The following is a 26,519-nucleotide window of genomic DNA, read 5'->3' as shown; positions in this document are numbered from 1 at the left end:
TGTTACTGGTTTTAGATATTTGTAAATTTTTAACCTTTTTAAAGGAAACTTATCTTGAATTATTGACTGTAGGGGCACCTGGGTGGCTCAGTTGGTTAAGCGGCCGACTTCAGCTCAGGTCTGATCTCACTGTTTGTGAGTTCAAGCCCTGCGTCGGGCTCTGTGCTGACAGCTTGGAGCCTGGAGTCCACTTTGGATTCTGCATCTCCCTCTCTGTCTGACTGTCCCCCACTCGCACTCTGTCTCTCTCTCTCTCTCTCTCAAAAATAAACATTAAAAAAAATTTTTTTTGAATCATTGACTGTGATGAAGATCTGACTTCAAATAGAATGCAATTAGTGATGGTATGCAGTAAATTCAACACACATTAGAAAGGATGACTTTTTAACTGTATATACTACCCTAATCAAATGGAATAGGATCACAGAATTGTTCCTTGTGAGTAGGTATTCTCTCACATTGTTTGAGTGTAGGTACTGGATATGTTCTTGTAGCCCTTGGACCTTGTCTTTCAGCATCTTTATTAAATACTCTTCACCTTTTATCTAGTTTTATCCATTTTTACTTAGTACCTACTCTTTTAAAAATCATTTTGTTAAAGTATTTAACACCATGCATTTACAGGTACTGTATGTAAATATAACACTTAGTTTCACCAAATTGATTACTAAATGCAAATAATTTTGTATTGTAGGACTCTTCCCCTTCTTCACCTTTCTCCATGATACTTTTTTTTTTTATTTTAAGTGTATTTATTTTGAGAGAGAGAGAGCGCTAGTGGGAGCAAGTGAGGGACAGAGAGAGATGGAGAGAGAGAGAGAATCCCAAGCCAGCTCCATGCTTTCAGTGCAAAGCCCAACCTGGGGCTCGATCCCACAAACCTTCAGATCATGACCTAAGCTGAAATCAAGGTCAGATGCTCAACTAACTGACTGAGCCACCCAGGCACCCTTCGGGAAACTTTTTGAATTTATGTTAAGGCTGAAAGCATAGTTCAGTGAATACCCATATACCCCATTAATATCTTGTATGCTTTTACTCTCCCCTTCTGCTATGGATGTATATCTTTGCTTCCTCTTCCCTAATTTTTGGCTGAGCCATTTGAAAGTAAAGTTGTCACTGTCGTTATTCTTTATCCCCTAAATATTTTATGACATTACCTAAATGTTTCCAGTGTATCTTCTAATAGAGCACAATAGCTTGCAATAGGTGGCAGTGTTTTTTGGTTTTTGTTTTTTTTTCCTAATTGTTTATTTTAAATATACAGACATTTTTATTTGCAAAAAAAATGTGGCTTCTAATAGAAAGATTTTTCTCCATTACTACAATACTGTTATTACATGTAAGGAACATGGATAAGATTATATTTAACATATAGTTCATATTAAGGTATAGATTATTTTATGCATTTGATTGTCATTTCTTTTAAACTCTATTCTATAGTTCCTCTCAGTTGTCAAAAAACATCTCTTCTGTCACAAAGAAGTTATCTCTGTTATCTTTCATAGCATCTTGCAGTCTGAATATTTATGTTAAGGTTTAGGTGAAACATTTTTAGCAAGAAAACTACATAGGTACATAGGGGATGTGTTGTTTTATAGTATTCTAAATGTACAAGTCCTGTTTTATATGATTTATTTCATTTTTATCAGAAGACCAGGACTGTCATCCAGGAATTAGAAAAATAGAACAACCTGGAACTTTATTTAACATTGGTATTTATTAACAGGACTCTACCAGAATATCCTGTGCATTTTTACTTTTATTTTTATTTTTAAATTTAAATTTAATTTAATTTTCTTAGAGCATGTGGGGGAGAAGGGCAGAGGAAGAGAGTGAATCTTAAAAAAAATTTTTTTTAACGTTTATTTATTTTTGAGAGAGAGTGTGAGCAGGAGAGGGGCACAGAGAGACACAGACACAGAATCTGAAGCAGGATCCAGGCTCTGAGCTGTCAGCACAGAGCCTGATGGAAGGCTCAAACTCAGGAACTGAGAGATCATGGTCTAAACTCAAGTCGGATGCTTGACTGACTGAGCCACCCAGGCGTCCTGAGAGAGAGTAAATCTTAAGCGGGCTCCATGTTCAGCATGGAGCCTGACGTGGGGCTGGATCCCACCACCCTGGGGATCATGACCCTGGGATAATGACCTTAGCTGAAATCAAGAGTTCGACGCTCAACCCACTGAGCCACCCAGGTGCCCCACCCTGTGGATTTTTAGACTTTCATGTCTTTACAGGGGACAGTGTTTTGTGGGGTTTTTTTGTCGTTGTTTGTTTTGCTTTTTATAGAATCAGTTATTTGCAATATGAATTGGGATTAAGGAGATTAATTTTTTAAGTTATACTATTTTACATTAACTAATCTATATTGTGAACTTCAGTTACTCCAAATAGAGGAAGCCTGCTGTACTTAGAAATTTGCTTGTCTTCCTTTTTTCTTCAGCATTATATTCTTCCAACTTTTTAGTTTCAAACATTTAGAAAAGTTGGAAGAATAGTACAGTGAATACTCATGTATTCTACATAGAACAATAACAGCTAACATTTTGCCCCAGTTGCTTTATTCTTTCAGTATATATATGTCGGAGGAGGGTGACATGTTGAGTGAAATTTTTCCTTAATCTTTTCGAAGTAAATTATGGCACATCACTCTTACATACTTCAGAAGGTATCTCCTAATAATAAGGAAATTCTCTCACATGATTACAATGTCATTACTATGCCTAAGAAAATTAGAAGTAATTCCATAATCTTTAATACCCAGTTCATATTTAAATTTAAATTTCTTTAGGGTTTTCTGGGTGGCTCAGTTGGTTAAGCGTCCCACCCTTGATTTTGGCCCATGTCATGATCTCATGGTTTGTTAGTTTGAGTCCCACATCGGGCTCTATGCTGACAGTGTGGAGCCTGCTTGGGATTCTCTCTCTCTCTCTCTCTCTCTCTCTCTCTCTCTCTCTCTCTGCTGTTATCCCACTCACATGTGAGCTCTATTTTTCTCTCAAAATAAATAAATAAACATTAAATAAATAAATTTAAATTCTCAGTTATTTCAGAAATGTCTTTTATGGCTGCTTTTCTGTTTTATTTTTTTGTTCCTCCATCCTGAAAGCAGGATTTAATAAAGGTTCATGCATTTGGTATATTTGATTTTTAAGTTAGTAATTTAATTCCGTTAGTAATTTAAGTCTATCCCATTAATTCTTAGCATTTACATTTACCATTAAATTCAATTAAAGTTTTTACAAATCCTACTAGAGTTGACTTGTTTAGCACCTTTTCTGAATAAGTATAGAATAGTCCTTATTAGTACTTGGTAATCTTTTTACAGACATTAAAAATTCATGTTGAAATCCTACCTTTTTTCCCCACAGATATTCCAAATGTCTTGGTTGGCACTGTATTTAACATTGATGATGGAAATGGGGGCTTTGTGGTTCATTGGTTAAACAACAAGGAGTTTCATTTTACATCATCTACTGAAATATTTATGCAGCAATTACGAAAACTTTCTGAGAAGCAGGTAGATCATGAAAGTGACGAAGGAGATAGAGAAGATGAGGAACGTTCACAGGAGGAAAGAGAGAGGGGTTTGCATATGAAACTAGACCATGGTTAGTATTCCATCTTCAGATTTTTCTTTTTGGCAAGTTAACAGCTTTGTGTGATACCACTTTTAGCTTATAATCCTTCCTTCCTGCTCTTTTTTTATTTTCTGTTCATTCCATTAATATTTACTGACTATCTGCTATCTAGCTCTGTATGCTTTGTTATACATATATTGGTTTGAGTAATGTAAACTGTTGGAAGCCATTTTCTTTTTTGGGGAACATGTTTTGCTAATGGTAATAATGATAGTATGAATGAAAATTTGATTTCTTTAAAAGTAAGAAATAATAGTAAATTTCAGTTAAGACTAGAAAATGTTTTCCCTCTTTGTTTTTTCTACCCCTGCCTCCCCCAGCCATAAATTGGAAAAAGAATTCATAGTTTCTAAAGATAGTATGCTATGTTATACACAGCATACATAGTCGAGTATGTAGATGAATTTTTATAGTATTATTAGTATATGCTGATAAATTAGTGTATTCTGATAAATTTATTTTCTGATTCAGAATTATCCCTGGATAGAGAATCTGAGGCAGGTACAGGATCATCAGAACATGAAGATGGAGAAAGAGAGGGAAGTCCTAGAACCTTTTCACGACCCAGTATACCAATGCCACTGCCCACGGTCCTGCTTGATCGGAAGATTGAAATGCTGCTAACTGAATGGAATAAGAATCCTGACATGCTTTTTACTATACACCCTGTAGATGGTACCTTCCTAGTGTGGCATGTAAAGTATTTGGATGAATATAATCCTGGAATATTTAGACAAGTCCAGGTATATTTTACTGATGAAGCAATTATTACATTTCTTAAAAATAAAGATACTATTCAGATGAACCATCTTTTCAGAAATACTCAAAAGATTTGTTTTGAGAAGCAACTGAGAAGAGAATACTTGTTCTTGTCACCAAGGGGGGGATCAATGACCACAAATTTAATAAACCTGGTTAATTCAAAGTAAAGCGAATTGGGCTTTGAAATGTCATATGGACTATTTGAATATATATGTGTTGGGGTTTTTTTCCCCCTAGAAATTCACAATGTTTTGAATAAACTTAAACTACCCTAAAAACGTGACTCAGGATGAGCGCCCCTCCCCCCAGTTTTATTAACTAAATCTAGCTACCTTTTTCTGTTATCTTCCTGAACTTCATTTCTATTTAGAGTTGTGGTTGTGGTCATTCAGCTGTACAAGCAAGGCACTTGAACTTTTTTCTTCAGGCTTCTCTTAGGCTGTGAATAGAGATATGATATTACATAAATAGAGGCAAGGCATTAGACCATAAAGAGGTTAAAAATGATAGTTTTTGCTAGGAAACTGAGATTTGACATTTTGAAAATAGAAGTATTTTTGGAAGACTTTTTGAGAGGCGTAAAACTACTTACATTGAATCATATTATTGTGTTTTTCAGGTTTCTTTCTCTTCTCGGATTCCTGTAGCATTTCCGTCTGGTGATGCAAGCTCTCTTAGTAAAAATATCATGATGTATGCCTGTATAAATGCTACAAAAGATCCTCCCCACACCCTGTTACACCACGAGATGATGGCTGTAGGCAGTCCTCATGGATCACAACCATACTCTAGATCACACAGTACAAATATGAACATTTTAGCTCCCACAGTAATGATGGTCTCTAAACACATAGATGGTTCTTTAAATCAGTGGGCAGTCACTTTTGCAGATAAGTCTGCCTTTACCACTGTTCTGACTGTATCTCACAAATTTAGATACTGTGGCCATCGATTTCACCTCAATGACTTGGCATGTCATTCAGTTTTGCCGTTGTTACTGACATCTTCACATCATAATGCTCTGCTGACTCCTGAGTTGGACTGTCAGTGGGACTCAGACAATAAGTTAAGTAGACTAATGGATCCCATAAGACATATAAAAGGTTCCTCAAAACAACCTCTTAGAAATGCAGCGACGCGTACATTTCATGACCCAAATGCAATATATAGTGAACTTATTCTGTGGCGTGTAGACCCAATAGGACCTTTGTCCTACACTGGAGGAGTATCAGAATTGGCTCGAATTAACTCTTTACATACATCAGCCTTCTCTAATGTTGCTTGGCTTCCGACTCTTATTCCCAGCTATTGTCTTGGTAAGTGTTCATTTTAATTGTGAAATTAATAAGAGCTTTTAAACTTTTTTTTAATACATAAAATGATTTACATTTGTCATTAGTAGAAGGATTTTTAGACTTATGTTTAGAATTTCCAGAAGTTTGTTCAAAAATTTGTTTTTAAATTTTTCCCCTCTCATCACCTATTTTCTATTGAATTCTTTTATTAATAATTTTATATCCATTAATTTTATCTGTTTAATTATGATTCTGGACTATGGTTCTGCCTAAAAAGAAAAGTGTGAATATAAGTTTCTCCTACTTCAGCCAAAAATAAAAATAAACCACATAATATAATGCAGAGCATTTACTTTCTTTAGGCACGTATTGCAATTCTGCAAGTGCTTGCTTTGTTGCTTCTGATGGCAAAAATTTGAGACTCTATCAAGCAGTGGTGGATGCAAGGAAATTATTGGATGAATTATCAGATCCTGAATCTTCAGTGAGTATTTCCTAATCTTCGTTAAAATACCTAGGCTGATAAGGAATTCTCTTTTTACTTTGTCTAGGACTTTTATTTGTTAGTTTGGGGGGTGAGCACATGTTCTAGGCTCTGTGTGACAGATTTATGTGTTTTTTTTTTTCTTTCAATTTTTAAAACTTTATTTGGGAGGGAGAGAGCATGAGCAGGGGAGGGACAGAGAGAGAGGGAGAGAAAGAGGATCCCAGCAGGCTCTGCACCATCAGCATGGATCCTCACGCAGGGCTTGAACTCATGAACCTCGAGATCGTGACCTGAGCCAAAAACCGAGTCTGACACTTAACCGACTGAGCCACCCAGGTGCCCCACAAATTTACATGTTCTTAATTTGTATTCCAGGGTATATGCCTCAGTATCACACATCAATACATTTTTACATTTAAATAAATAAATGACTTTTTTCCTGAGTTACCATGATTTCTGCTTGACATTTTTCACTCTCTAGTTTGGTTCTATTAATCTTTTCTTGCTCTAAGGCAGCTTTAGCAAGCTCTTTGTTTAGGCTGGAAAATTTGAACTTTTCTGAGCATTATTGACCATTTTGAAAAATTCTGTGGTTAGAATATGTTATCAGTGAGTGGCAGTATCTTATTCTGGTAATTCTGAACCAGAAGTCATGTATATTAGTTACTGTTCAGATTTGAATAGTGAATTTTCCATCTACCTATGAAAACATGCCTTTTATAAAACAATTTTCTAAAAAAATGTTTCCAGTATTGAAAACCAAAGTATTTTTGAGTATCTGCTATGTGTCCTTCAAAGTATGGAGAATATAAAATATAACTTTCTGTGTGTGGCTTTAAGAAGCTTTTAATTTAGCTGAGGAGAGAAATTATTAATAAAAGATTAAATAACAGTTTAAGAGAGAAGCGGTGTCTGAGGGTGGTATGTAATTTATTGCTGAACAGATGGCACTAGAAATATTTCATAATCCAGAAGAGAGATCAGATTAGGGTAGGCATAGAAGTCTTTATTACAGTATTTAGGTTTGTTTTTAGTAGGTGGATAAAGTTTAGAAAGACAAATCCTTTGCCTTTTCCTGAGTGAGAGACTGGCCTGAAAGTATGCATACAGGAAAGTACATGTATAAGTAAGACTTCTTCCAGGAGCGATGAAAAAACCACTTGGACTGGAGCCAGAGGTTTGGCATCGAGGAAGTAGCATCTTCAAATCATGGAATTGGGAGATACTTTATAGGTCACTAGTCTAACCTGATGCTTCATTCTTATCCTTGACCACATTCCTGCCAATTTGTCATCTGGCATCCTAGGTAGGGGGGAGTCTCAACTCTAAATGCAGCTCATGACACCCTTACTACTATACTGAAATTAAATTTGTATTCCTTAAATTCTGCTTGTTAGCCCTGGTTCCATTTAGAATAAGTCTAATATTCTTTACATATGAGATCACTTCAGATATTTGAAGACAACTGTCTTATAACCTATGAAACTTTTTTCTTCAGGCCAAACCTGCTCCCCCTCCACCAATAAACTAACTCTGTTTTATATTTGACCCTGGTTACTCTTCTTAGCAGTTTTCAGTTTGTCTATATTCTTGGCATTGTGCAGCAGTATTATGACCCGTCTCATTAGATTCTATTTTGTTTTGGGCAGGCATGCCAGGTTCTTTGTATGTAATGGACTCATACTGAGCTGCCTCTGAATTAAATATCCAAAAGTCTCTTCTTGCCAGTAAGCCGTCCTATATTTGTGCATTTGAGTTATGGCCCAAATGTAGGCCTATTTTCACTTTACATTTTCACCTTCTAGAGTCAGTCTTTCAGTATTGCTTCGAATCCAGATCTGTTTTTTTGTGTTACTGCTTTATGACTTACGTCACCAATCTGTTTGATGAATGTTGTTTCCACATCTTTATCTGAGGCAGTTACAAAAAAAAAAGTGTTGAACAGGATAGGACTGAAAAAGAGGCTAGTAGTGTACATGTGAAATCTTTTTCCATTTTTATTGTCTTAAATGTTTCTTTAGCTTGTCCCTGGGATTTCCATGAGGCAGCTTGTCATGTACTTGGCTGAAATAAATTACACCCTGTCTGCCAAATATTCTGCAGTCAAAAAGGAAGTCAAATTTGTGTGAGATGATTGTTTTAATGTATAAATAGGTTAATGTATGTACCCTGATGTCTGTTGGTGACTAAACCATTGTACTAAATAGACATCCAGCTCTTTAGTCTGCCTTTTTTTCCTTTTTGAAAATTGGAATATTTACCTCTTTCTAGTATTTTGGCTGTGTCATTTCCTCTGATTTTTCAGAGAATATCTTGAGTAGTTCATTGGTCTCATTTGAAAAATTTCCCACTAACCTGGACATTACTTTTCCAGAAAATATAATTTTATTTAGAGCATTTAGATACATTCTTGAAATTTCTTAACTTATCCTGGTCTTCTACTCTCCCTGCACCAATGTACATTTTTTTCTTAAGCCTTCTATTTTTATTAATTTTTTAATGTTAAAAAGTAACACTTATTCATTGTAGAAAATTTTTGCTTTATTTTCAGTTTTGTGCAAGCTAAATTCTTGAAGTAGAAGACCAGAGACAAAGAAGGAATTAGGAGTTCTTTATTCTCTGAATTTTTGTTAACATTAAAGTATCAGCCTCTGTTAATGAGCTCATCTTTTCCTGTTTTTTTTGTACTCTGAAAACAGTAATTTATTCATACTTACTTTTTTGAATACATTTTTAATTTTGGAATAGTCCTAGATTTACAGAAAAGTTGTACATGTAGTACAAAGTTCTCATATACATCACAACCAGTTTCCCCTATTGTTAACATCTTGTATTACCAGAATATATTTGTCACAACTAAGAAACCATCATTGGTATGATATGATCAGTTAAAGTCTAGATTTTTTAAGATTTAACTGATTTTTCTGCTTATGTCCCATTTGTGTTCTAAGATCTCACCCAGAGGGGCACTTGGGTGGCTCAGCCAATTGAGCTTCTAACTTCAGCTCAGGTCATGATCTCGCTGTTAGTGGGTTCAAGCCCTGCACTGGGCTCTGTGCTGACAGCTCAGAGCCTGGAGCCTGCTTCAGATTCTGTGTCTTCCTCTCTCTCTGCCCCTCCCCTGCTTGCATTCTGTTTCTCTCTCACTCTCTGAAAAAAAATAAATAAATAAAACATTCCCAAAAAATTTTTTTTTTTAAATTTGAGATCTCACCCAGAAAACCACGTTATATTTAGTCATCATGAATCCTTAGACTTTTCTGGTCTGGAATAGTTTCTCAGTTTTCTTCATCTTCCTCAGTATTTCTCATGACTTTGACAGCTTTGAGTACTACTGGTCAGACAATTTGTAGAATTTTCCCTCGATTGGGATTTATTTGTCTGCTACTTTTCTCATGGTTAGACCAGAGTTACGGGTTTTTGGGAAGAGTACCCCAGATATAAAGTATCCTTCTCAACACATTTTAAGAGGGTACATGCTATCAACATGGTAATTAGTGCCTTTCTTCTTTTTTTCTTTTCATTCTTGCTAGAAGTTTGTTAATTTCATTGATATTGTCAAAGAATGAGCTCTTTGTTTCATTGATCTCTTTGTTTTCATTTTCATTAATTTCTGCCCTTATTTTTATCATTTTCCTTCCTTATTGCCTTTTTTGGGGGGTGTTCTTTTTCTGGGTTTCATTAAATAGGAGCTTAGAGTTTTGTAACTTTTCTTATTTTCTAACATATGCATTTAGTGCTTTAAATTTTCCTCTCAGTACTGCTTTGGCATTCTGATAAGTAGTATTTTTTTTGTTGTTGTTCATTTCACTATATTTTTAAATTTTCCTTGAGAATTCTTTTTTTAAAGTTTATTTATTAGAGAGAGAGAGACCAAGTTGGGGCAGAGAGAGAGAGAGAGAGAGAGAGAGAATCCCAAGCATGTTCCACTCTGTCAGTATGAAACCTGATGTGGGGCTTGAATCCATGAACCATGAGATCATGAGCTGAGGCAAAATCAGGTCACTTAACCAACTGGGCCACTGAGGTGCCCCTCCTTGAGAATTCTTATTTGACCCATGGGTTATTTAAAAGAGTGTTGTTTAGCTGTCCAATAAATACTGGGAAGAGATTTGCCTTTTATCATCCTGTTACTGCCTTCTAGTTTGACTCCATGATGGTAGGAGAACGCACTATAATTTCAGTCCTTATACATTTATTGTAAAGTTTGTTTTATGGCCAGGACATTGTCTGTCTTAGTATGTATTCCGTGGCACTTGAACATATTCCACTATTGTTAGATGGGGTGTTCTACATATGTCAGTTAGATTTTATTCTCATTAATGTTGGTGTTGAGTTCTTGTAGATCTTTGCTAACTTTCTGTCTAGTTCTATCAATTCTTATGAGAAGGGTGTTGAAATTTCCAACCGTAATGGTGAATTTGTCCATTTCTCCTTTTAGTTCTGTTAGTTTTGTGTTTCACATGTTTTGCAACTCTGTTTTGCATATACATTTAGTCTGAAATCAGGGTGTTGGCAGGGCCATGCTCCTTATGAAGGCTCTAGGGGAAGATCCTTTCTTGTTTCTTCCTAACTTCTGGTTGCTTCTACTGATCTTTGGTGTTCTTAGACTTGAAGCTACAATACTCTAGTCTCTGTCTCTGTCTTCACATGCCCTTCTTCTCTCTGGGTGTTTTGTGTGTACTCTCCTTAGTCTAGTATGACCTTATCTTAAACAGATTAGATCTGCAAACATCCTTTCTCTAAATAAGATGGCATTCTGAGATTCTGTGTAAACATGGATTTTGATGGGATACTATCCAGCCCATTATACTAACCAAAATTTTTTCCCTCATAAGTTATATTTACAGTTGCATAGCCAGGAACCTCCAAAGTCTCTTGAGTCATTCTGACTTTCAGAGCCATATATTATGAGGAATTGTGAGATTTTTGCCTTTCTGAATGATAGACTACAGGGCATGCCTTTATTGTTGATCTTAAATTCTTAACATCGTTGCTTCCTGTCGAGTTTCCATTATTTCTGCTGATCTTTTTTGTTTTTTTTTGTAAGTCAGAGCAGCAGTGTTCTCAGTTACTTCCTCTACTAATTGTGAGTTGAAATACAGAAAGAAGTTGTCACATGCTGTCCTCTTCCTCAAATGAGATTTTTAGTAGATGGTGAGTAGAGGCTAGTTTTTTTTTTTTTGTTTTGTTTTTTTGTTTGTTTGTTTTTCCTTTAAGAGTCATCTGAAAAGATTTGAATTTTATTCTGGGATTGAGAGATGGATTTAGGGGACACCAAAATTTTTTGGACAGGGAATTAAAGGGGTTAGTTTGCAGGATCGAGTGTAGTTGATAAGGTATTGGAAGTCTATTGAGGTCATCAAAGCCTGTGGTAAAATAAACTTGAGCTAGAGTGGTATTTGGCAGATATTGAGAAAAGGTAAAGTAGGGCTTAGTAGTTGCTTGACTATGGATACTAAAGGAAATGACTCTAAGGTTTCAAGTTTGTGATAGTGGATCCACTAGCTTTGGTAAGATACTTGTGAGGTGTTGATGATGACTTAAGTTTGAGATACATTGAGTGTGAAGTGATTGAGGTTTTAGGTAGCAAAATGTAGTTAAGATAATCGTTTTGCAGGTATTTGGAAATAAATTCCTAGTGTTACATGTCAGATACCAGTGTATATTTGGTATTTATTATTACGAAAACAGTACTTGAAATCTTGAGAGCTCTAAAGGCATTAGTAACAATTAATGTCCATAAAAGTGACCCTGAGTCATCAAGAAGGCATTTAAATTGAGAAAACTATTTATGAAGGCAGAGATTTAAAGATTTTATTTTTGAGTAATCTCCACACCCAATGTGGAGCTCGAACTTCCAACCCTGAGATCAAGAGTCCCACCCTCCACTGACAGAGCTAGCCAGATGCCCGGAAGGCAGTGATTTAATTAAAGCTAAAAAGAATTTTCCAACCAAAATACTGAAGATAAAGTTGTTCTGGTGCCTGAAAGCATAAACTTTTGAACTTTCTTGCCAAGTGATGCTTGGTCAAGGGAGGTTCGTTCATTCATTCATTCCACAAGTATTTCATGAGTACTTATTAAAGTATTCTATATATTATTCTGTGATTCAGTAATGGGAAGAGAGAAGTGTGGTGTTGAAAGGTAGCTGTTGCTGTTACTAAAAACAAGCCTTTTGTTTACTTAGAGAGAGAGAGAGTGTGTGTGTGTGTGTGTGTGTGTGTGTGTGTGCACGCACATGCATGCGTGCACATGTGCAGGGAGGGGCAAAGAGTGGGAGAGAGAAAATTGTAAGCAGGTTCTGTGCTGTCATGGGGCTTCAACCGGAAACCTTGAGATCATGACCTGAGCCAAAATCAAGACTCAAGATGCTTAACTGATTGAGCCACGCAGGCACCCCGTCATCTCTACTTTAGAGATGAGGACACTGGTGTACAGAGAAATGTAATGACTTGTGCCAGTTCAATTAGCTAGTAGTTGTAGAGCCAGGATTTGAGCCCAGGCAGCTGGGCTCTAGAGACCAACCTCTTTTTTATTATTTATTATTGTTTTTAAAGTTTATTTATTTTTAAGAGAGAGAGAGAGAAAGAAAACGGGCAGGGAGAGGCAGAGAGACAGAAGGAGACACAGAATCCGAAGCCGGTCCAGGCTCTGAGCTGTCAGCACAGAGCCTGACATGGGGCTCGAACTTTGAATGGCGAGATCATGATCTGAGCTGAAGTTGGATGCTTAACTGACTGAGCCACTCAGGCACCCCTAGAGACCAAGCTCTTAACCACTATGCTGTGCTGCCTCTAAAAAGCCATTTGCTTCTACATGTTTGTCAAGTTGTACCCATTGTTTTAATTCTGTAATTTAAATATATAAATTGATGATACGTGAGTATAAAAATTTTGATTTTTTTAATAAAGAAATGTTTTGGAAGTATAGTGAAAAATAATTGCTGTTCATTAGGTATGGTGAGACAACAATAAAAGAATCTAGGGGGAATTGTAAAACCAAAAAACTGCACTCATTTCTTTGTAGGTATCTTTCAGTTGTTACTTCAGTTTATAAAGAACTGAAAAAGACATAGCCACGGCCTTACAGGAGGGGTTATGCAAGAAAGACGAAAGACGTTTAATTCCTATTAGCAGACGCATGTACTTAAAGGCCCTCACTCTACACCAAAATACCAGTTAGTTCATGTGCATTTATGTTTTAAATAAAACAAAATATTGAAGGTATATATGTATCATTTTAAAATGATTCTCTGGGTTAAGCAACCTTGTTGAGTAATTAGTCATCTCTCTCTCAATTGTATGGGATAAGAAGGCTTATCCTGTGCATGGAAGGAACAGTTAAGGGGTGCCTGGGTGGCTCAGTTGGTTGAGCGTCTGACTTCGGCTCAGGTCACGATTTCGCTGTCCGTGAGTTCGAGCCCCGCATCAGGCTCTGGGCTGATGACTCGGAGCCTGGAGCCAGCTTCCGATTCTGTCTCCCTCTCTCTCTGCCCCTCCCCCGTTCATGCTCTGTCTCTCTCTGTCTCAAAAATAAATAAACGTAAAAAAAAAAAAAAAAAAAGGAAGGAACACTTAATTCAGATGGTGGTGGTTAGGGAAGAGTTTCTAGTGGAGAGGACACCTGACATGAGACTTACTGAAGGTATGAATTGAAAGTGAAGGAGGAATGACCCAGCAATAGCACTGCTAGGAATTTACCCAAGGGATACAGGAGTGCTGTTGCATAGGGGCACATGTACCCCAATGTTTATAGCAGCACTCTCAACAATAACCAAATTATGAAAAGAACCTAAATGTCCATCAACTGATGAATGGATAAAGAAATTGTGGTTTATATATACAATGGAATACTACTTGGCAGTGAGAAAGAATGAAATATGGTCTTTTGTAGCAACGTGGATGGAACTGGAGAGTGTTATACTAAGTGAAATAAGTCATACAGAGAAAGACAGATACCATATGTTTTCACTCTTATGTGGATCCTGAGAAACTTAACAGAAGACTGTGGGGGAGGGGAAGGGGAAAAAAAAGGGAGGAAGGCAAACCATAAGAGACTCTTAAAAACTGAGAACAGTCTGAGGGTTGATGGGGGGTGGGAGGGAGGGGAAAGTGGGTGATGGGCATTGAGGAGGGCACCTGTTGGGATGAGCACTGGGTGTTGTATGGAAACCAGTTTGACAATAAATTTCATATTAAAAAAAAAAGTCAAGGAGGAAAAGAATATTCTAGGTGGAAGGAACAGCCATTAAGAAGAAACAGGTATAATAAGTATAAGAAAATAGAAAAAGTATAAGAAAGTGCATGATAAACTATAAGTATTTTATTATGCCATGCCTATTATAGCCATAGCATTGAATGTAAATGGCTGTCGGAAGTAGATGAGATTGGATAGGAAGGTACAGGCTAGATTGTGGAAAAAATATATTTATTTATGATTACACCCTGCTTTCTTTTTCCTCCCTCCCATTTAATTTACCATATTTACCATTTTTAAGTGTATCGTTCCATAGTGTTAAGTATATTCATTGTTGTTCAACAGATACTAGAACTGTTCTACAACTCTAGAACTTTGAAGTGTTTTTTCTTCAGCTTTATTAAGGTATAATTGACAAATAAAATTGTAAAATATTTAAAGTGTACATTGTGATGATTTGATAGAAGTTTGTCTTACAATACTGATACTCAGTATTCATTAAACTTTAATTCTTTTTCCCTCTTCTCCCACCAGCCTTTGGTAACCACCTTTCTACTTTCTGTTTCTGTGATGTTCACTACTTTAGGCACTTCATATGAATGGTATAATACAGTATTTGTCCTTTTGTGATTGGCTTATTTTGCTTGGTATAATGTCCCCTAGGTTTATCCACATTGTAGCAAGTGACAAGATCTTTTTAAAGGCTGCATAATATTCCATTGTATGTATATACTTTATTCTTTCACCCGTCATGGACATCTGGATTGCTCTGTCTCTTTGACTCTTGTGAATAACACTGTGATGAACATAGATATGCAAATATCTCTTCGTGATTCTGCTTTGAATTTTGGGGGGTATATGCCCAGAAGTAGGATTGCTGGATCAGTCAGTAATTCTGTTTTTAATTATATGAGAACCTCCCTACTGTTTTACATAGTGGTACACCATTTTACATTCCCATAACCAGTGCACAAGGGTTCCAACTTCTCTGCATCTGCTCCCACACTTATTTTCTATTCTTTTGATAGTGGCTGTTCTGATGGGTATGAGGTGATATCTCATTGTGGTTTTGATTTGCATTTCCCTGATGATTAATGATGTTGAGTACCTTTTCTTGTGCTTATTGGCCACTTGTATGTCTGTTCAGGTCTTTTGCCTATTTTGGCTTTTTTGTTGTTGTTGAGTTGTAGAAGTTGTTATGTATCCTGGATGTTAACCCTTTATCAGATGTATGATTTCTACTTAATTCTTTGATTCTGTAGGTTGCCTTTTTACTCTGTTGATTGTTTCGCTTGACAGGCAGAAGTTTTTAAGTGTGTTTTTTATTTTGTTCCCTGTGCTTTTGATGTCATATCCAAGAAATCATTGACAGAACCAATATCCTTTCCCCATGTTATCATGAATTTTAGGATTTTTTTTTCAATTTCTACAAAATATGTCAGGAATTCCATTGAATATGTTGACTGGTAGTATGGACATTTCAACAATATTAAGTCTTATAATCCACAGCATGAGATATCTTTCCATTTATTTATATCTTTTATTATTTTTCTTAGGAATGGTCTGTAGTTTTCAGTGTATAAGTTTTTCTTAAGTTTATTTATTTTGAGAGAGCATGAGTGGGGGCGGGGCAGAGAGAGAGAGGGAGAGAGAATCCCAAGCAGGCTCTGTGCTATCAGTGCAGAGCTCAATGTGGGCCTTGAACTCCTGAACCATGAGATCATGACCTGAGCTGAAATTGAGAGTCAGACATTCAACTGACTGAGCCACCCAGGTGCTCTTTCAGTGTATAAGTCTTTCATCTCTTTTTTTCAGTTTCTTCTTAATTTTTTTTTATCCTTTTTATCCTTTTTGATGCTGTACTAATTGAGATTGTTAATTCCCTTTTTGGATTTGTCATTGTTAATGTATAGAAACAGACTTGATTTTTTGAATAAAAAAACTTTGCTGAATTCAGTTCTAACAGTTCTTTTGTAGAATTTTTAAGGTTTTCTATAGATCATGTCATCTGCAAACAGATAATTTTATGTCTTTTCTAATTTTTTTGCTTTTTATTTTTTGTTTTTTGTCTAATTGTTCTGGCTAGAACTTCCAGTCTGTGTTGAGTAGTAGTGGTGAAAGTGGGCATTCTTGCTTTGTTCCTGATTTTAGAGAAAAAACTCTCAGTCTCTTCCCATTGAGTATGACCTTATCTTTGGGCTTTTCATATATATCTTTTATTATATGGAGGTAGTTTCTTTCTGTTCATAGTTTGTTGAATGTTTTTTTTCATGAAAGCATGTTGAATTTTTTCACTGTTAAGTCTGTGTCTCTGTGGGGGGAAGGTGGTCTAAGACTTCCTATTCCACTATTTGCTGATGTTACCTTCCCATTATGCCCTGCTTTCTTACAGTCTGTTCTCAACAGAGAAGTCAGAATGGTATTTTTAAAGTGTGATTTGGATCATGTCACTCTTTTAAGCCAGTGTCTACAGTGATCTGTAATACTGTACAGTGTCTGCCTCTTACCTCTTATCCTGCCTTCCTTCATTTCTCTGATACTGTGTTTTTCTACTTTTCCTCTACTTCATGTTGGCTTCAGCCACACCAATCTCTTTACTCGTCCTGGAACATGGCCAACACTCTCTCATCTAAGTGTCTTTTACTTACTGTTCTCCTTGCCTGGAATATTCTTCACTCAGATAACACATGGTTGTGTTCTTGCCTCCTTTAGGTCTTTAGTCAAGGGAGGCCTTCCTGACCACCCCTGTCCACTACTTCCTGTCCACTTTACCACTTTATTTTCCCCTTGGCCCTTAGTACTATTTCACAGTTTGTGTACTTTCGTATTTGTGTGCTGTTTGTCTTCTTTTGAATGTAAGATAAGGCAGTGCTGTATTCCCAGTGCCTGATATCTGATAAGCACTCTTTAGATACTTGTTGAGTTGATGAATGAGTTAATGAATATCACACTGAAGAGTTTTATTACCTTGTGAAGACAATGGGAAGCTGTTCTACCAATGTGTACTTCATCAGTGCAGTATATGATACAGGTTTTCTCCATCCTCTTTTTCTTTCTTCTATCAAAATCTTCACTATTTTGAACTGGTATCTAGTTATTTTGATTTGTGCACTTTTTATTATTGCAGAAATTGAATGGTTTTCATATTTTTATTGGCTGTTGTGTTTTGTTTTGAATTGCTTGTTCATGTTCTTTGTGGGATCATAGTATTTAAATTGAGAAGGAAGACCATACTAAGTCGGAGAAGCTACACAAAGATCTTTCTTTTGCATTTTATGGAGAAGAACACATTGGTAAGGGTTGCACTTTTTCAGGGAGAGACAATCAGTACCACTTTGTTTTAGTCTCTATGTCATTCACTCAGAGCCTAGGTGGGAAACAGATGACACACAAAGTTTTAACTGAGGAGAGTTTAATGAAAGAACTCCTTACAGAGCTGAGCACATGGTGATAATAAAGCCTCAGAGTCTGGTAACAGGATGAAGCCATTATTACCCTGTGGTAGTAAAGATGTTCCCAAAGATGTTCACATGCTAATCCCCAGAACCTGCAAATATGTTACCTCACATGGCCAAAGAGACTTTGCGGATGTAAATAAATTAAGGACCTTGAAATGTGGAAATTATCCTGGATTATTTTGGTAGGCCCAGTCTCATGAGTCCTTGAAAGCACGAGAACCTTTCTTGGCTGTGGTCAGAGAGAGATGTGACAAAAGAAGAATGGTCGGAGAGATGATATTACTGGTTTTGGGGAAGGAGAGAGGGGGCCATGAGCCAAAGAATAGGGATAACCTCTAGAAGTTGGAAAAGGCAAGGAAATCGAACTCTCCCCTAGAGCTTCCAGAAAGGAATGCAGCCCTGCTGGCAAGTTGATGTTCAACGAGACCCCTGTCAGACTTCTGGCCTACAGAACTGTAAGATATTACAGTTGTGTTGCTTTAAGCTATGAAGTGTGTGGTAATTTTTTGCAGTGTCAGTAGAAAAATGTATCTCTATGCCTGAAGGGATAAGAAGAGCAATAACAGTGTACCAAAGCCTGGTGAGAGCTAACGCCGTGGAAAAGAAGCTGCCTGTTGGGAGAGGTGGCCACACAGGAACACAGCTACTGCCAGAACTGTGGGGGAGCAAGGGGGATAAATGCCCCAACTTCTCTTTCTCTTTTCTCTGCAGTCTCTGACCGGTCCCTCCCATTGACCGAATTCAGCCTGAAGCTGAAGCGGGGTTGGGAACTAGGTGATACGGTCCTGAAGTCAACCTCTTGGAGCACAGAATAAGGCAGACAAGGGTGGAGAATACACCAAGGTTTAGATGCAGATAAAGAATAGCCAGCAAAGATGCCCTTTAGCATCTATTGCTATTCTTTATTTAGATGAAGAAACTTTTATCTCCAGCACCGGGGAAACACAAATTCTGGGTTGGCATTGTATCATTGTGTAATGATGCAATGTGTAATGATGTAATGTACTTGCAGTCCTACTTGGGACCTGAATTGATGTTGTCCTACTATCAGTCCTCATCACAGCAGAGAAATCAGGGAAAAAGAAACAACACGAAGGAAAGCTGTCATAACCCCTGCTTCCATAGATAGTCACAGAGCCTAAATTTGAGAATCGCAGTCTCCTCACACCACCAAATTCCACGTTCCCTTACACTTTTGTCAGCACCTTGGGTGTTTGCCTTTTTTTTTTTTTTTTTTTCTTTTTAAACCTGGTGGAGTGGCCCAAATGTTAGCGTTCTCATTTTCATTGAGTAGATACCCATAGTGGAATTACTAGATCATGTGGTTTTAGTGCTGTATTTTAATGCGAAAAAAATCAATGATGAACAGAATGACAAAATTTTTAAATAAAGACAAATCCTACGGTACCATGATGAGCCTCGTTGGAGCCTGGGGCAAAAGGAAGAATGTGCACTCTATAAACGTTTCTGTAATTTTTCAATGGTTAATTTTTTCCCAGAACATTAAAGTAGTTGAAAAGTATTGAAAGTTGGAAGTATAGTGAAATTCACAATATTATTTTAAGTTTAAATATTTTATTTATGCCCCAAACAATTTATTATACTCTTACCTTTCTGGCTTTAACAAAGCAAACACTTCAATAATCTGATCAAAATTTACTTCTTTGCTAATCCAGTTTTCAACTGAGATTTGTCAGATATAATAAGAGAAAGTAACTTTGAAAGTATGCTTGATGAGTGTAAATGAGAGGTATGAATATAGTTCCTGACCCTGAAAATGAATTTTAAAAAAGGGACAAACTAGAAATGTATGAGTGGCACTTAGATGGCTCAGTCAGTTAAGTGACTCTTGATTTCAACTCAGGTCATGATCTTGTGGTTTGTGAATTTGATCCCCACATACAGCTCCATTCTGAGTGGGGAACCTACTTAGGATTCTCTCTTTCCCTCCCACGCTCGTTCTGTCTGTCTCTCTCTTTCAAAATAAACTTTAAAAAAATGTATGAGTTAACAGATGTGTTGTTATTATTATTGGAAAAAGAGCCTATCAAGTAAAAATTAAGGAGATTGTGGGATTCTTTCTTAGTTTCTGACTGCTGATACAACAAATAACTACCATCAAATCGGTGGTTTTAAAACAATACTTTTATTATCTTACAGTTTTGGAGGTCAGACATCCTAAAACCCAGGTGTTGGCAGGGCCATATTCCCTCTGGAGGTTCTAGAGGAGAATCCTTTTTCTTTGTCTTTCCAGCTTCTAGAGGCCCCTGCATCTCCTGGCTCATGGCTCCTTCCTCCTTTTTAAAGTTAGGAGCGTAGCATCTTCAAATCTCTCTTTCTCTGGCCTTTGCTGCTTATGTCACATCTTTCTCTGAATCTGACCACACTTCCTCCCTCTCATAAGGACCATTATGGTTATAGTGGGCCCTTCTACCTCTAATTCAAGATCATGTCCTCATCTCCAGATCCTCAATTTAATGACACCTACAAAATCTCTTTTGTCATGTAAAGTAACATATTCATGCGTTCTGGGAATTAGGATGTGGACATTTTGGGGGGCCATTATTTTGACTACCACAGTACAAATTAGTGCAAATACTAATTTCACGTTCAAAATGGAGGTATGAAACTTAACTCAAGTGCTTTAGATCTTGAAGTTTTAACTGGAGAAAAGTTACATTATATAGATAATCTTGTTTACAAAATGCTTGGCTCATATATGTTTTGATAGTTTAAGACTTAGGGAAATTTTGTCTGAAATAGTTTTAAGTGTCATGCAGTGTCCATAATTTATAATATAAAATCAGCATTGTTGATTGGATCTTCTAAAACTGACTCACAAATTTTGCTTAGTGCAGTCTTACTCACATTTGGAAATGTACTTGAGAACTTAAAGAAAATAATACTGGTCACAAAGTTGTCCTGCAAAAGAAGTTTCAGTAAGTTGAAGTTAATTAAAAATCATTGAAGATTGTCTCTTGGTCAAGAGACTATCAAATAAGTTGTCTGTTTTGAAAACAAGATAAGCAAAAAGTAGATTTTAAAAAAATTGATAAGTTTGCTGCCATTAAAGCCAGGAAAATAAAATAATATTCTTTTGGGATAAATAAATTTAAATTTAAAATAATGTGAATTTTAATGTACCTACTTTTTAGTAGTTTTCAACCACCTTAATGTTCTAGAAAAAAATTAACCATTTAAAAAATACATAAAAACATGTGTGTGAAGTTTTGCTTTTATCTCAGGCTCTAATATGGCTCATCAAGACACTTTTTTTTTTTTTTAAGTAATCTCTACACCTAATGTGGGGCATGAACTCATGACCCCAAGATGAAGAGATGGTTGCACGCTTTTCTGACTGAGCCAGTCAGACACCTCATGACACTATTGAATGCTGTATTTAAAATTTTGATATTTGAGGGGCGCCTGGGTGGCGCAATCGGTTGAGCGTCCGACTTCAGCCAGGTCCCGATCTCTCGGTCCGTGAGTTCGAGCCCCGCGTCAGGCTCTGGGCTGATGGCTCGGAGCCTGGAGCCTGTTTCCGATTCTGTGTCTCCCTCTCTCTCTGCCCCTCCCCCGTCATGCTCTGTCTTTCTCTGTCCCAAAAATAAATAAAAAATGTTGAAAAAAAATTTTGATGTTTGATTCATTTTGAATTTTTTTGCATTGATTTTGATTTAAAAATCATTTAAGATATTATTTATCTTGATTATTGAGTTTTTGGCACCCCCTCTTAAATTTTGTATCCAGGGTGAGTATTTTCACTCACTTTATCCTAATTCTGGTTCTATCTTCTGCGTAAAATGGGTTCCTTTGTTGGAGGTGGGGTAGGATCCTGTAGTGTTAAATAAGGCATTTGTTAAGGCCATTAGTTATAGTGCCAGGAGAAGAGTTGTTTGCAGGCAAGGCAAATCCTTAGCTGGAATGGGTATCCCTACCAGGGGATTACAGCCTTGGCTGCATGTCAGAAGCACCTGAGGAGCTTATAAAGTGCCTGATGCTCAGATTGTACCCTAGACCAATACATCAATCTGTGTGCGTGGGACCTAAGTATCAATGGTTGTTAAAGTTCCTCAGGTGATTCAGTGAGCAGCCAAGGCTGAGAACTGTTGGTTTACATCAGTATTTATTAAACTTCAGCATGTACACAAATCATCTAGAGATTGTACATGAGATTAAAATGCAGATATATTCACTTCAGAGCCTGAGAGTTGCATTTATAAAAAGCTTCTGGATGCTGCTATCGTTGCTGGTCCATTGACCACACTTGAGTAGCAAAGATTCATGGTGTATTAGAGATATTCCCGTGTTTTAACCTCACCACCTGTAGGCATCCAGATTTCAGTGAACAAACCCAGCCGACTGTTAACACCACTTGCAGGTGTCTGAGCTAACACTTTAAATACTGAATCTTGGGTGAAGGTACTTCTAACAGTAAATTCAGCCCTACCCAACCACCACGTATCTTGTCCTCCTTGGTCTAATAACTCTAGAATCTGTTCCCATACATGGTTTCTGGAATCCTGCTGACAAGAAAGATCCTACAGCTCCAGAGTATGTGCTGTTTTCCCAGAGCCAATCTTGTATAAATGCCCCTAGGCTAAGCTGGGATCTAACCCCTCTTTGTGGCCTGGAGGTGGTAAGAATAGAGGTGATTGATACTAAGGAGATGGGGCAGTTCCTTGTGAGGCAACTGCTTCAGGTGAAGTTACTGAAAGGTTTTTATGCAAGAGAAGCCTGATTGGAAGAAGGGAAAAGGGACTGTTTTTTTCAGCACAAGGGTTTTGGAGTTTGGGGGTCCAAAGTTAGGCTTCCTGTGTTAGTTCGAACATCCTCATCTCAAGGCAGAGTCTCACTTCTCAGCCATTGCTTTTACCTTCTAACTGGCAGAATTGTACTTTTATTTTTTTTAAGTTTTTGAAAATTTATTTATTTTGAGAGAACAAGCAGGGGAGGGGCAGAAAGGGGGGGGGATGGAGGATCAGAAGCAGGTTCCGTGCTGATAGCAGAGAGCCTGTTGTGGGGCTCGAACTCACAAACTGAGATCATGATCTGAGCCAAAGTCGGACACTGAACCGACTGAGCCATTCAGGTGCTCCTAATTTTTAAAAATATTTATTTATTTATTTATTTAGAGAGAGAGACTGAGAGAGAGCAGGGGAGGAGCAGAGAGAGAGAGAGGGAGAGGGAGAGTATCCCATGCAGTCTTCATGCCTAGTGTGGGGCCAGACATGGGGCTTGATTCAGTGACCCTGGGATCATGACCTGAGTCAAAATCGAGAGTCAGATGCTCAACCTACTGAGCCACCCAGGTGCCCCCAGACTTTAAATGGTATTGCAGATCTGCAAACCATACACATGGGCATTGGGCCAGACCCTCAGCCATGTCCGTCTTGAAGCTTTAAGACAGCAAAATGAGACATGTTGAAAGAACTAGATGCCTTGAAGTTAAGCACTATTTAGGTAAACATTATAGATTTTTCTAATTGGTTTGTTAATGTTAAACATGAGAATAAGATTGAATATAGAAGTTTGAAATATTTCTTTGAATGTATGAATTGCCATTGTCAGTAAGTGAATATTTAGAGGATCCCTCAATGTCTGAGATGCTATATCATATTGACAGATTCATGCATTGTTGATCATTAACATTTTGTGTTTTTTGTTTACAGAAACTTATTGGAGAAGTGTTTAATATTGTGAGCCAACAGTCTACTGCTCGACCTGGCTGCATTATTGAACTCGATGCAATAACCAACCAAGTAAAAACATGCTTGTGAATTGGGGATATTAATATACTTCATCCCAGAATGCTTTATTTGCATCTATTTCATTCTCAGAATAATTTTCTTGTTTAGTACTAAATGTAGCCAGCTTCTCTTGATTTCCATAATGAAAATCTAATGATTTAGGAATTACTCTCCAGTTGAATTGTACCTGTAGCCCTATTTCCTATTTAAAGGTCATTTGATTGAGTGAGGGAAACCATGAAGGAAAATACAGTACAGCTGCATAGGAGCTTGGTTAGTGGTTTCTCTTTATATTATTACTCATTTCAGCTCAGTTGATAGTTTCAGCTTTAGAGTGTTGGCCTTGTTAGGCTGAATGTTAGATATTTTATATCCAGTAGAATGCAGATGAAAGTATACATGTACTTTCTAATCACAGTCTTTTGTGTAGTCACTGTTCTTCCCAGCTACTATCTAGGAAAGAGGGAGAACCCTTCTCCCTACAGCCACTTTGTAAATTCCTTTCTAGCCCTTAGGATATTTGTTTCTTCAGGATCATGTTGATGGACTAAGGGATAGAACTAATATATTCATTCTAAATAGGAAAAATAAAAGATTTTTTTGGTGCGGAAGTTAGCAATATTTTCAAACGAGGAAATGAGGAATGAGCTAATCATATTTAAAAATATAGTTATGTTGTTATTTTTTCCATGATGCCTTGCGTATTCTGTTGGGGAAAATGTAATAATTTCCAGCAATGAAGAGAAACTATCATGTCAGCTCTTGGCAACAGAAATGTGGTTGCCAGACTCAAATTACTAATGCCTTCAAGGAGGTCCTTAACCTGTGATTTCCTTTTTCTCTCCTCCATAGAGGTATAGGAGAAGAGTGGATTGTCTTCATTCCCATAAAGGTCTTAATTTTTAAAGGACTGGGTGTTAAAGTCATCTCCCACTTTAGCTCCTTCTCTTCGGGGGCCACTCTCACTTAGCATTATGCTTTTTACTTCATACCTGTTCAAGATTTTTTCCCCTCTAGTTGTGGTTATCTTTAACACAATGGCTGGTAAACAGCAAGCACTGATAAATGGCTTAGGCTTATAAATTACAAAGTTTAAAACTCATTCTAGGTGTGGGCCCAATGTGCTGTATGATTTTTATATCCATGAAGACGTCACCCTTCCCTTTTCATTTATTTTTTTTTCCTTTGGGGCGGTTACCTTTTGTTTTTATTATAAATGTGAAGGGATTTTTGGTTTCTATCTGGAGAGACATAAAAATACTATATAACTTTCATAAAAATTCTGTGGGTCAGCCTAATCTTACAGTTCTTTTATTTCTGTGTACTTTGCAAGGAGGTTGATTTCCTTTATTCTGTAAGATTTAGCCCACAAGGAAGATTCATTCCTTCCTTGAAATCTGTGGCGTAGTCATCCAATTATCTTGACACACTTCCATAATAAGATTTTGTTTGGATTTAGTCTTTCCTTGAATTTCAGCTCACTTTTGTGATTATAAGGAGCCATTTGTCATTATTTTTATCTTTTTTTCTGTATTGTTCAAAACCACGTTTAGCATAGCAGTAGCAGCTCACAGTGATGTGTCATCCCTCCTTTTAGAAATCCTAGTTACCTACATGTAGCTACATTAATCCAGAGATGTGTCACTCAGCTGCCTGTTATAGGGCCCCTCATAATTCCCTCTAGACAGACTGGGAATGCTTTGAGGATTTATTTGGGTTCTCAAGTGGAATTAGGAAAACCAAGTGAATCCTGTACCAGTTACCTTATTACATAGTCAGCATAGCCTTCTCCAGCCAGTCACAAGACCTGATATTTTTGAGTTCCCAATTGTATAGATCACTTATGGTTGTGTGTGTGTGTGTGTGTGTGTGTGTGTGTGTGTGTGTGTGTATTCAGAAGCATATCTGTTCATTTCTTTTTATTATTCAATTCTGCTATGGGCTGTAGCATCTTTTAAAGCAGTTTTCTCTGCCCAGGTGATTTAATGATTTTTTTCCTGTTGCTTTTTCCTTTCTAATTCATTAGTTAATAAGGAATAGAAATTGTTAGATTTATTTCTTATACATTAGTGTTCTTAGGAGATGAGGGGTGGAAGATAGGGAATTTCAATGATAAAACTTCATTTTTTTTTCATATTTGTAGTGTGGCTCAAATACACAGTTGCTTCATGTGTTTCAAGAAGACTTCATTATAGGATACAAACCACATAAGGAAGATATGGAGAAAAAGGAAACAGAAATATTTTTTCAGCCATCACAAGGTACTTTTAAAAAATAGTCTTGACTTTGATACCTTAATATTAAAAAAAATCTCCAAATTTATATTGAGTGTGGATCTTTATATCAAAAGTCATCATTCATAATTTTTAGTAAATAATACCATGTGATTCTGTAAAAATTACTTGTTTGTGAAGAAGGCATGTGAGTGAAAATTACATTTTTAAAGATAGTTTCATTGATGACCTAGATTTTGCCAAGAAAATGTTAGTTATGAAACCTAGCTTAACTGTTTTAAAAAGTAATTTTAATTGTTCAATTCTACAAGTAAATTGTTTTGATTGGTAGTAAGTTCCCTGTGGTGTCTTAAGCAAACCCCATTTAATTTTAGTGTATTTTTTTTTTAATTTTTTAATGTTTATTTATTTTTGAGAGAGAGAAAGACACAGAGTATGAGCAGGGGGGGGACAGAGAGAGAGGGAGACACAGAATCTGAAGCAGACTCCAGGCTCTCATCTGTCAGCATACAGGCCGATGCAGGGCTCAAACTCACGAATGGTGAGATCACGACCTGAGCCAAATTTGGACCCTTAACCGACTGAGCCACCCAGGAGCCCCTTAGTGTAAGTTTTTAAAAGTCCCCAATAAATTGCTAGAGACCATTGATGAATATAGAATATAAGACATTGTTTTGTATGCTATATCAG

The 26,519-nt window shown here is 36.9% G+C and overlaps 1 protein-coding gene across 5 annotated transcripts in view; it reads left to right on the top strand.

The window, feature by feature from the left end:
- Positions 1 to 26,519, top strand: part of DMXL2 (Dmx like 2) — a 153,457-nt gene that overhangs the window by 68,860 nt on the left and 58,078 nt on the right. For all 5 annotated transcript variants that reach the window (XM_086710686.1, XM_025919826.2, XM_025919824.2 and 2 more), the window contains 6 exons: positions 3,375 to 3,614; positions 4,116 to 4,387; positions 5,026 to 5,722; positions 6,064 to 6,185; positions 23,518 to 23,607; positions 25,739 to 25,856. In XM_086710686.1, coding sequence (XP_086566812.1) covers positions 3,375 to 3,614; positions 4,116 to 4,387; positions 5,026 to 5,722; positions 6,064 to 6,185; positions 23,518 to 23,607; positions 25,739 to 25,856 — 1,539 coding nt within the window. The remainder of the gene's footprint in view (positions 1 to 3,374; positions 3,615 to 4,115; positions 4,388 to 5,025; positions 5,723 to 6,063; positions 6,186 to 23,517; positions 23,608 to 25,738; positions 25,857 to 26,519) is intronic.

This window comes from Puma concolor, chromosome B3 (assembly GCF_028749965.1).
Source record: "Puma concolor isolate L17-30 chromosome B3, mPumCon1.1.hap2, whole genome shotgun sequence".
Lineage (NCBI taxonomy): Eukaryota > Metazoa > Chordata > Mammalia > Carnivora > Felidae > Puma > Puma concolor.
This window is presented reverse-complemented; position numbering and strand designations above follow the sequence as displayed.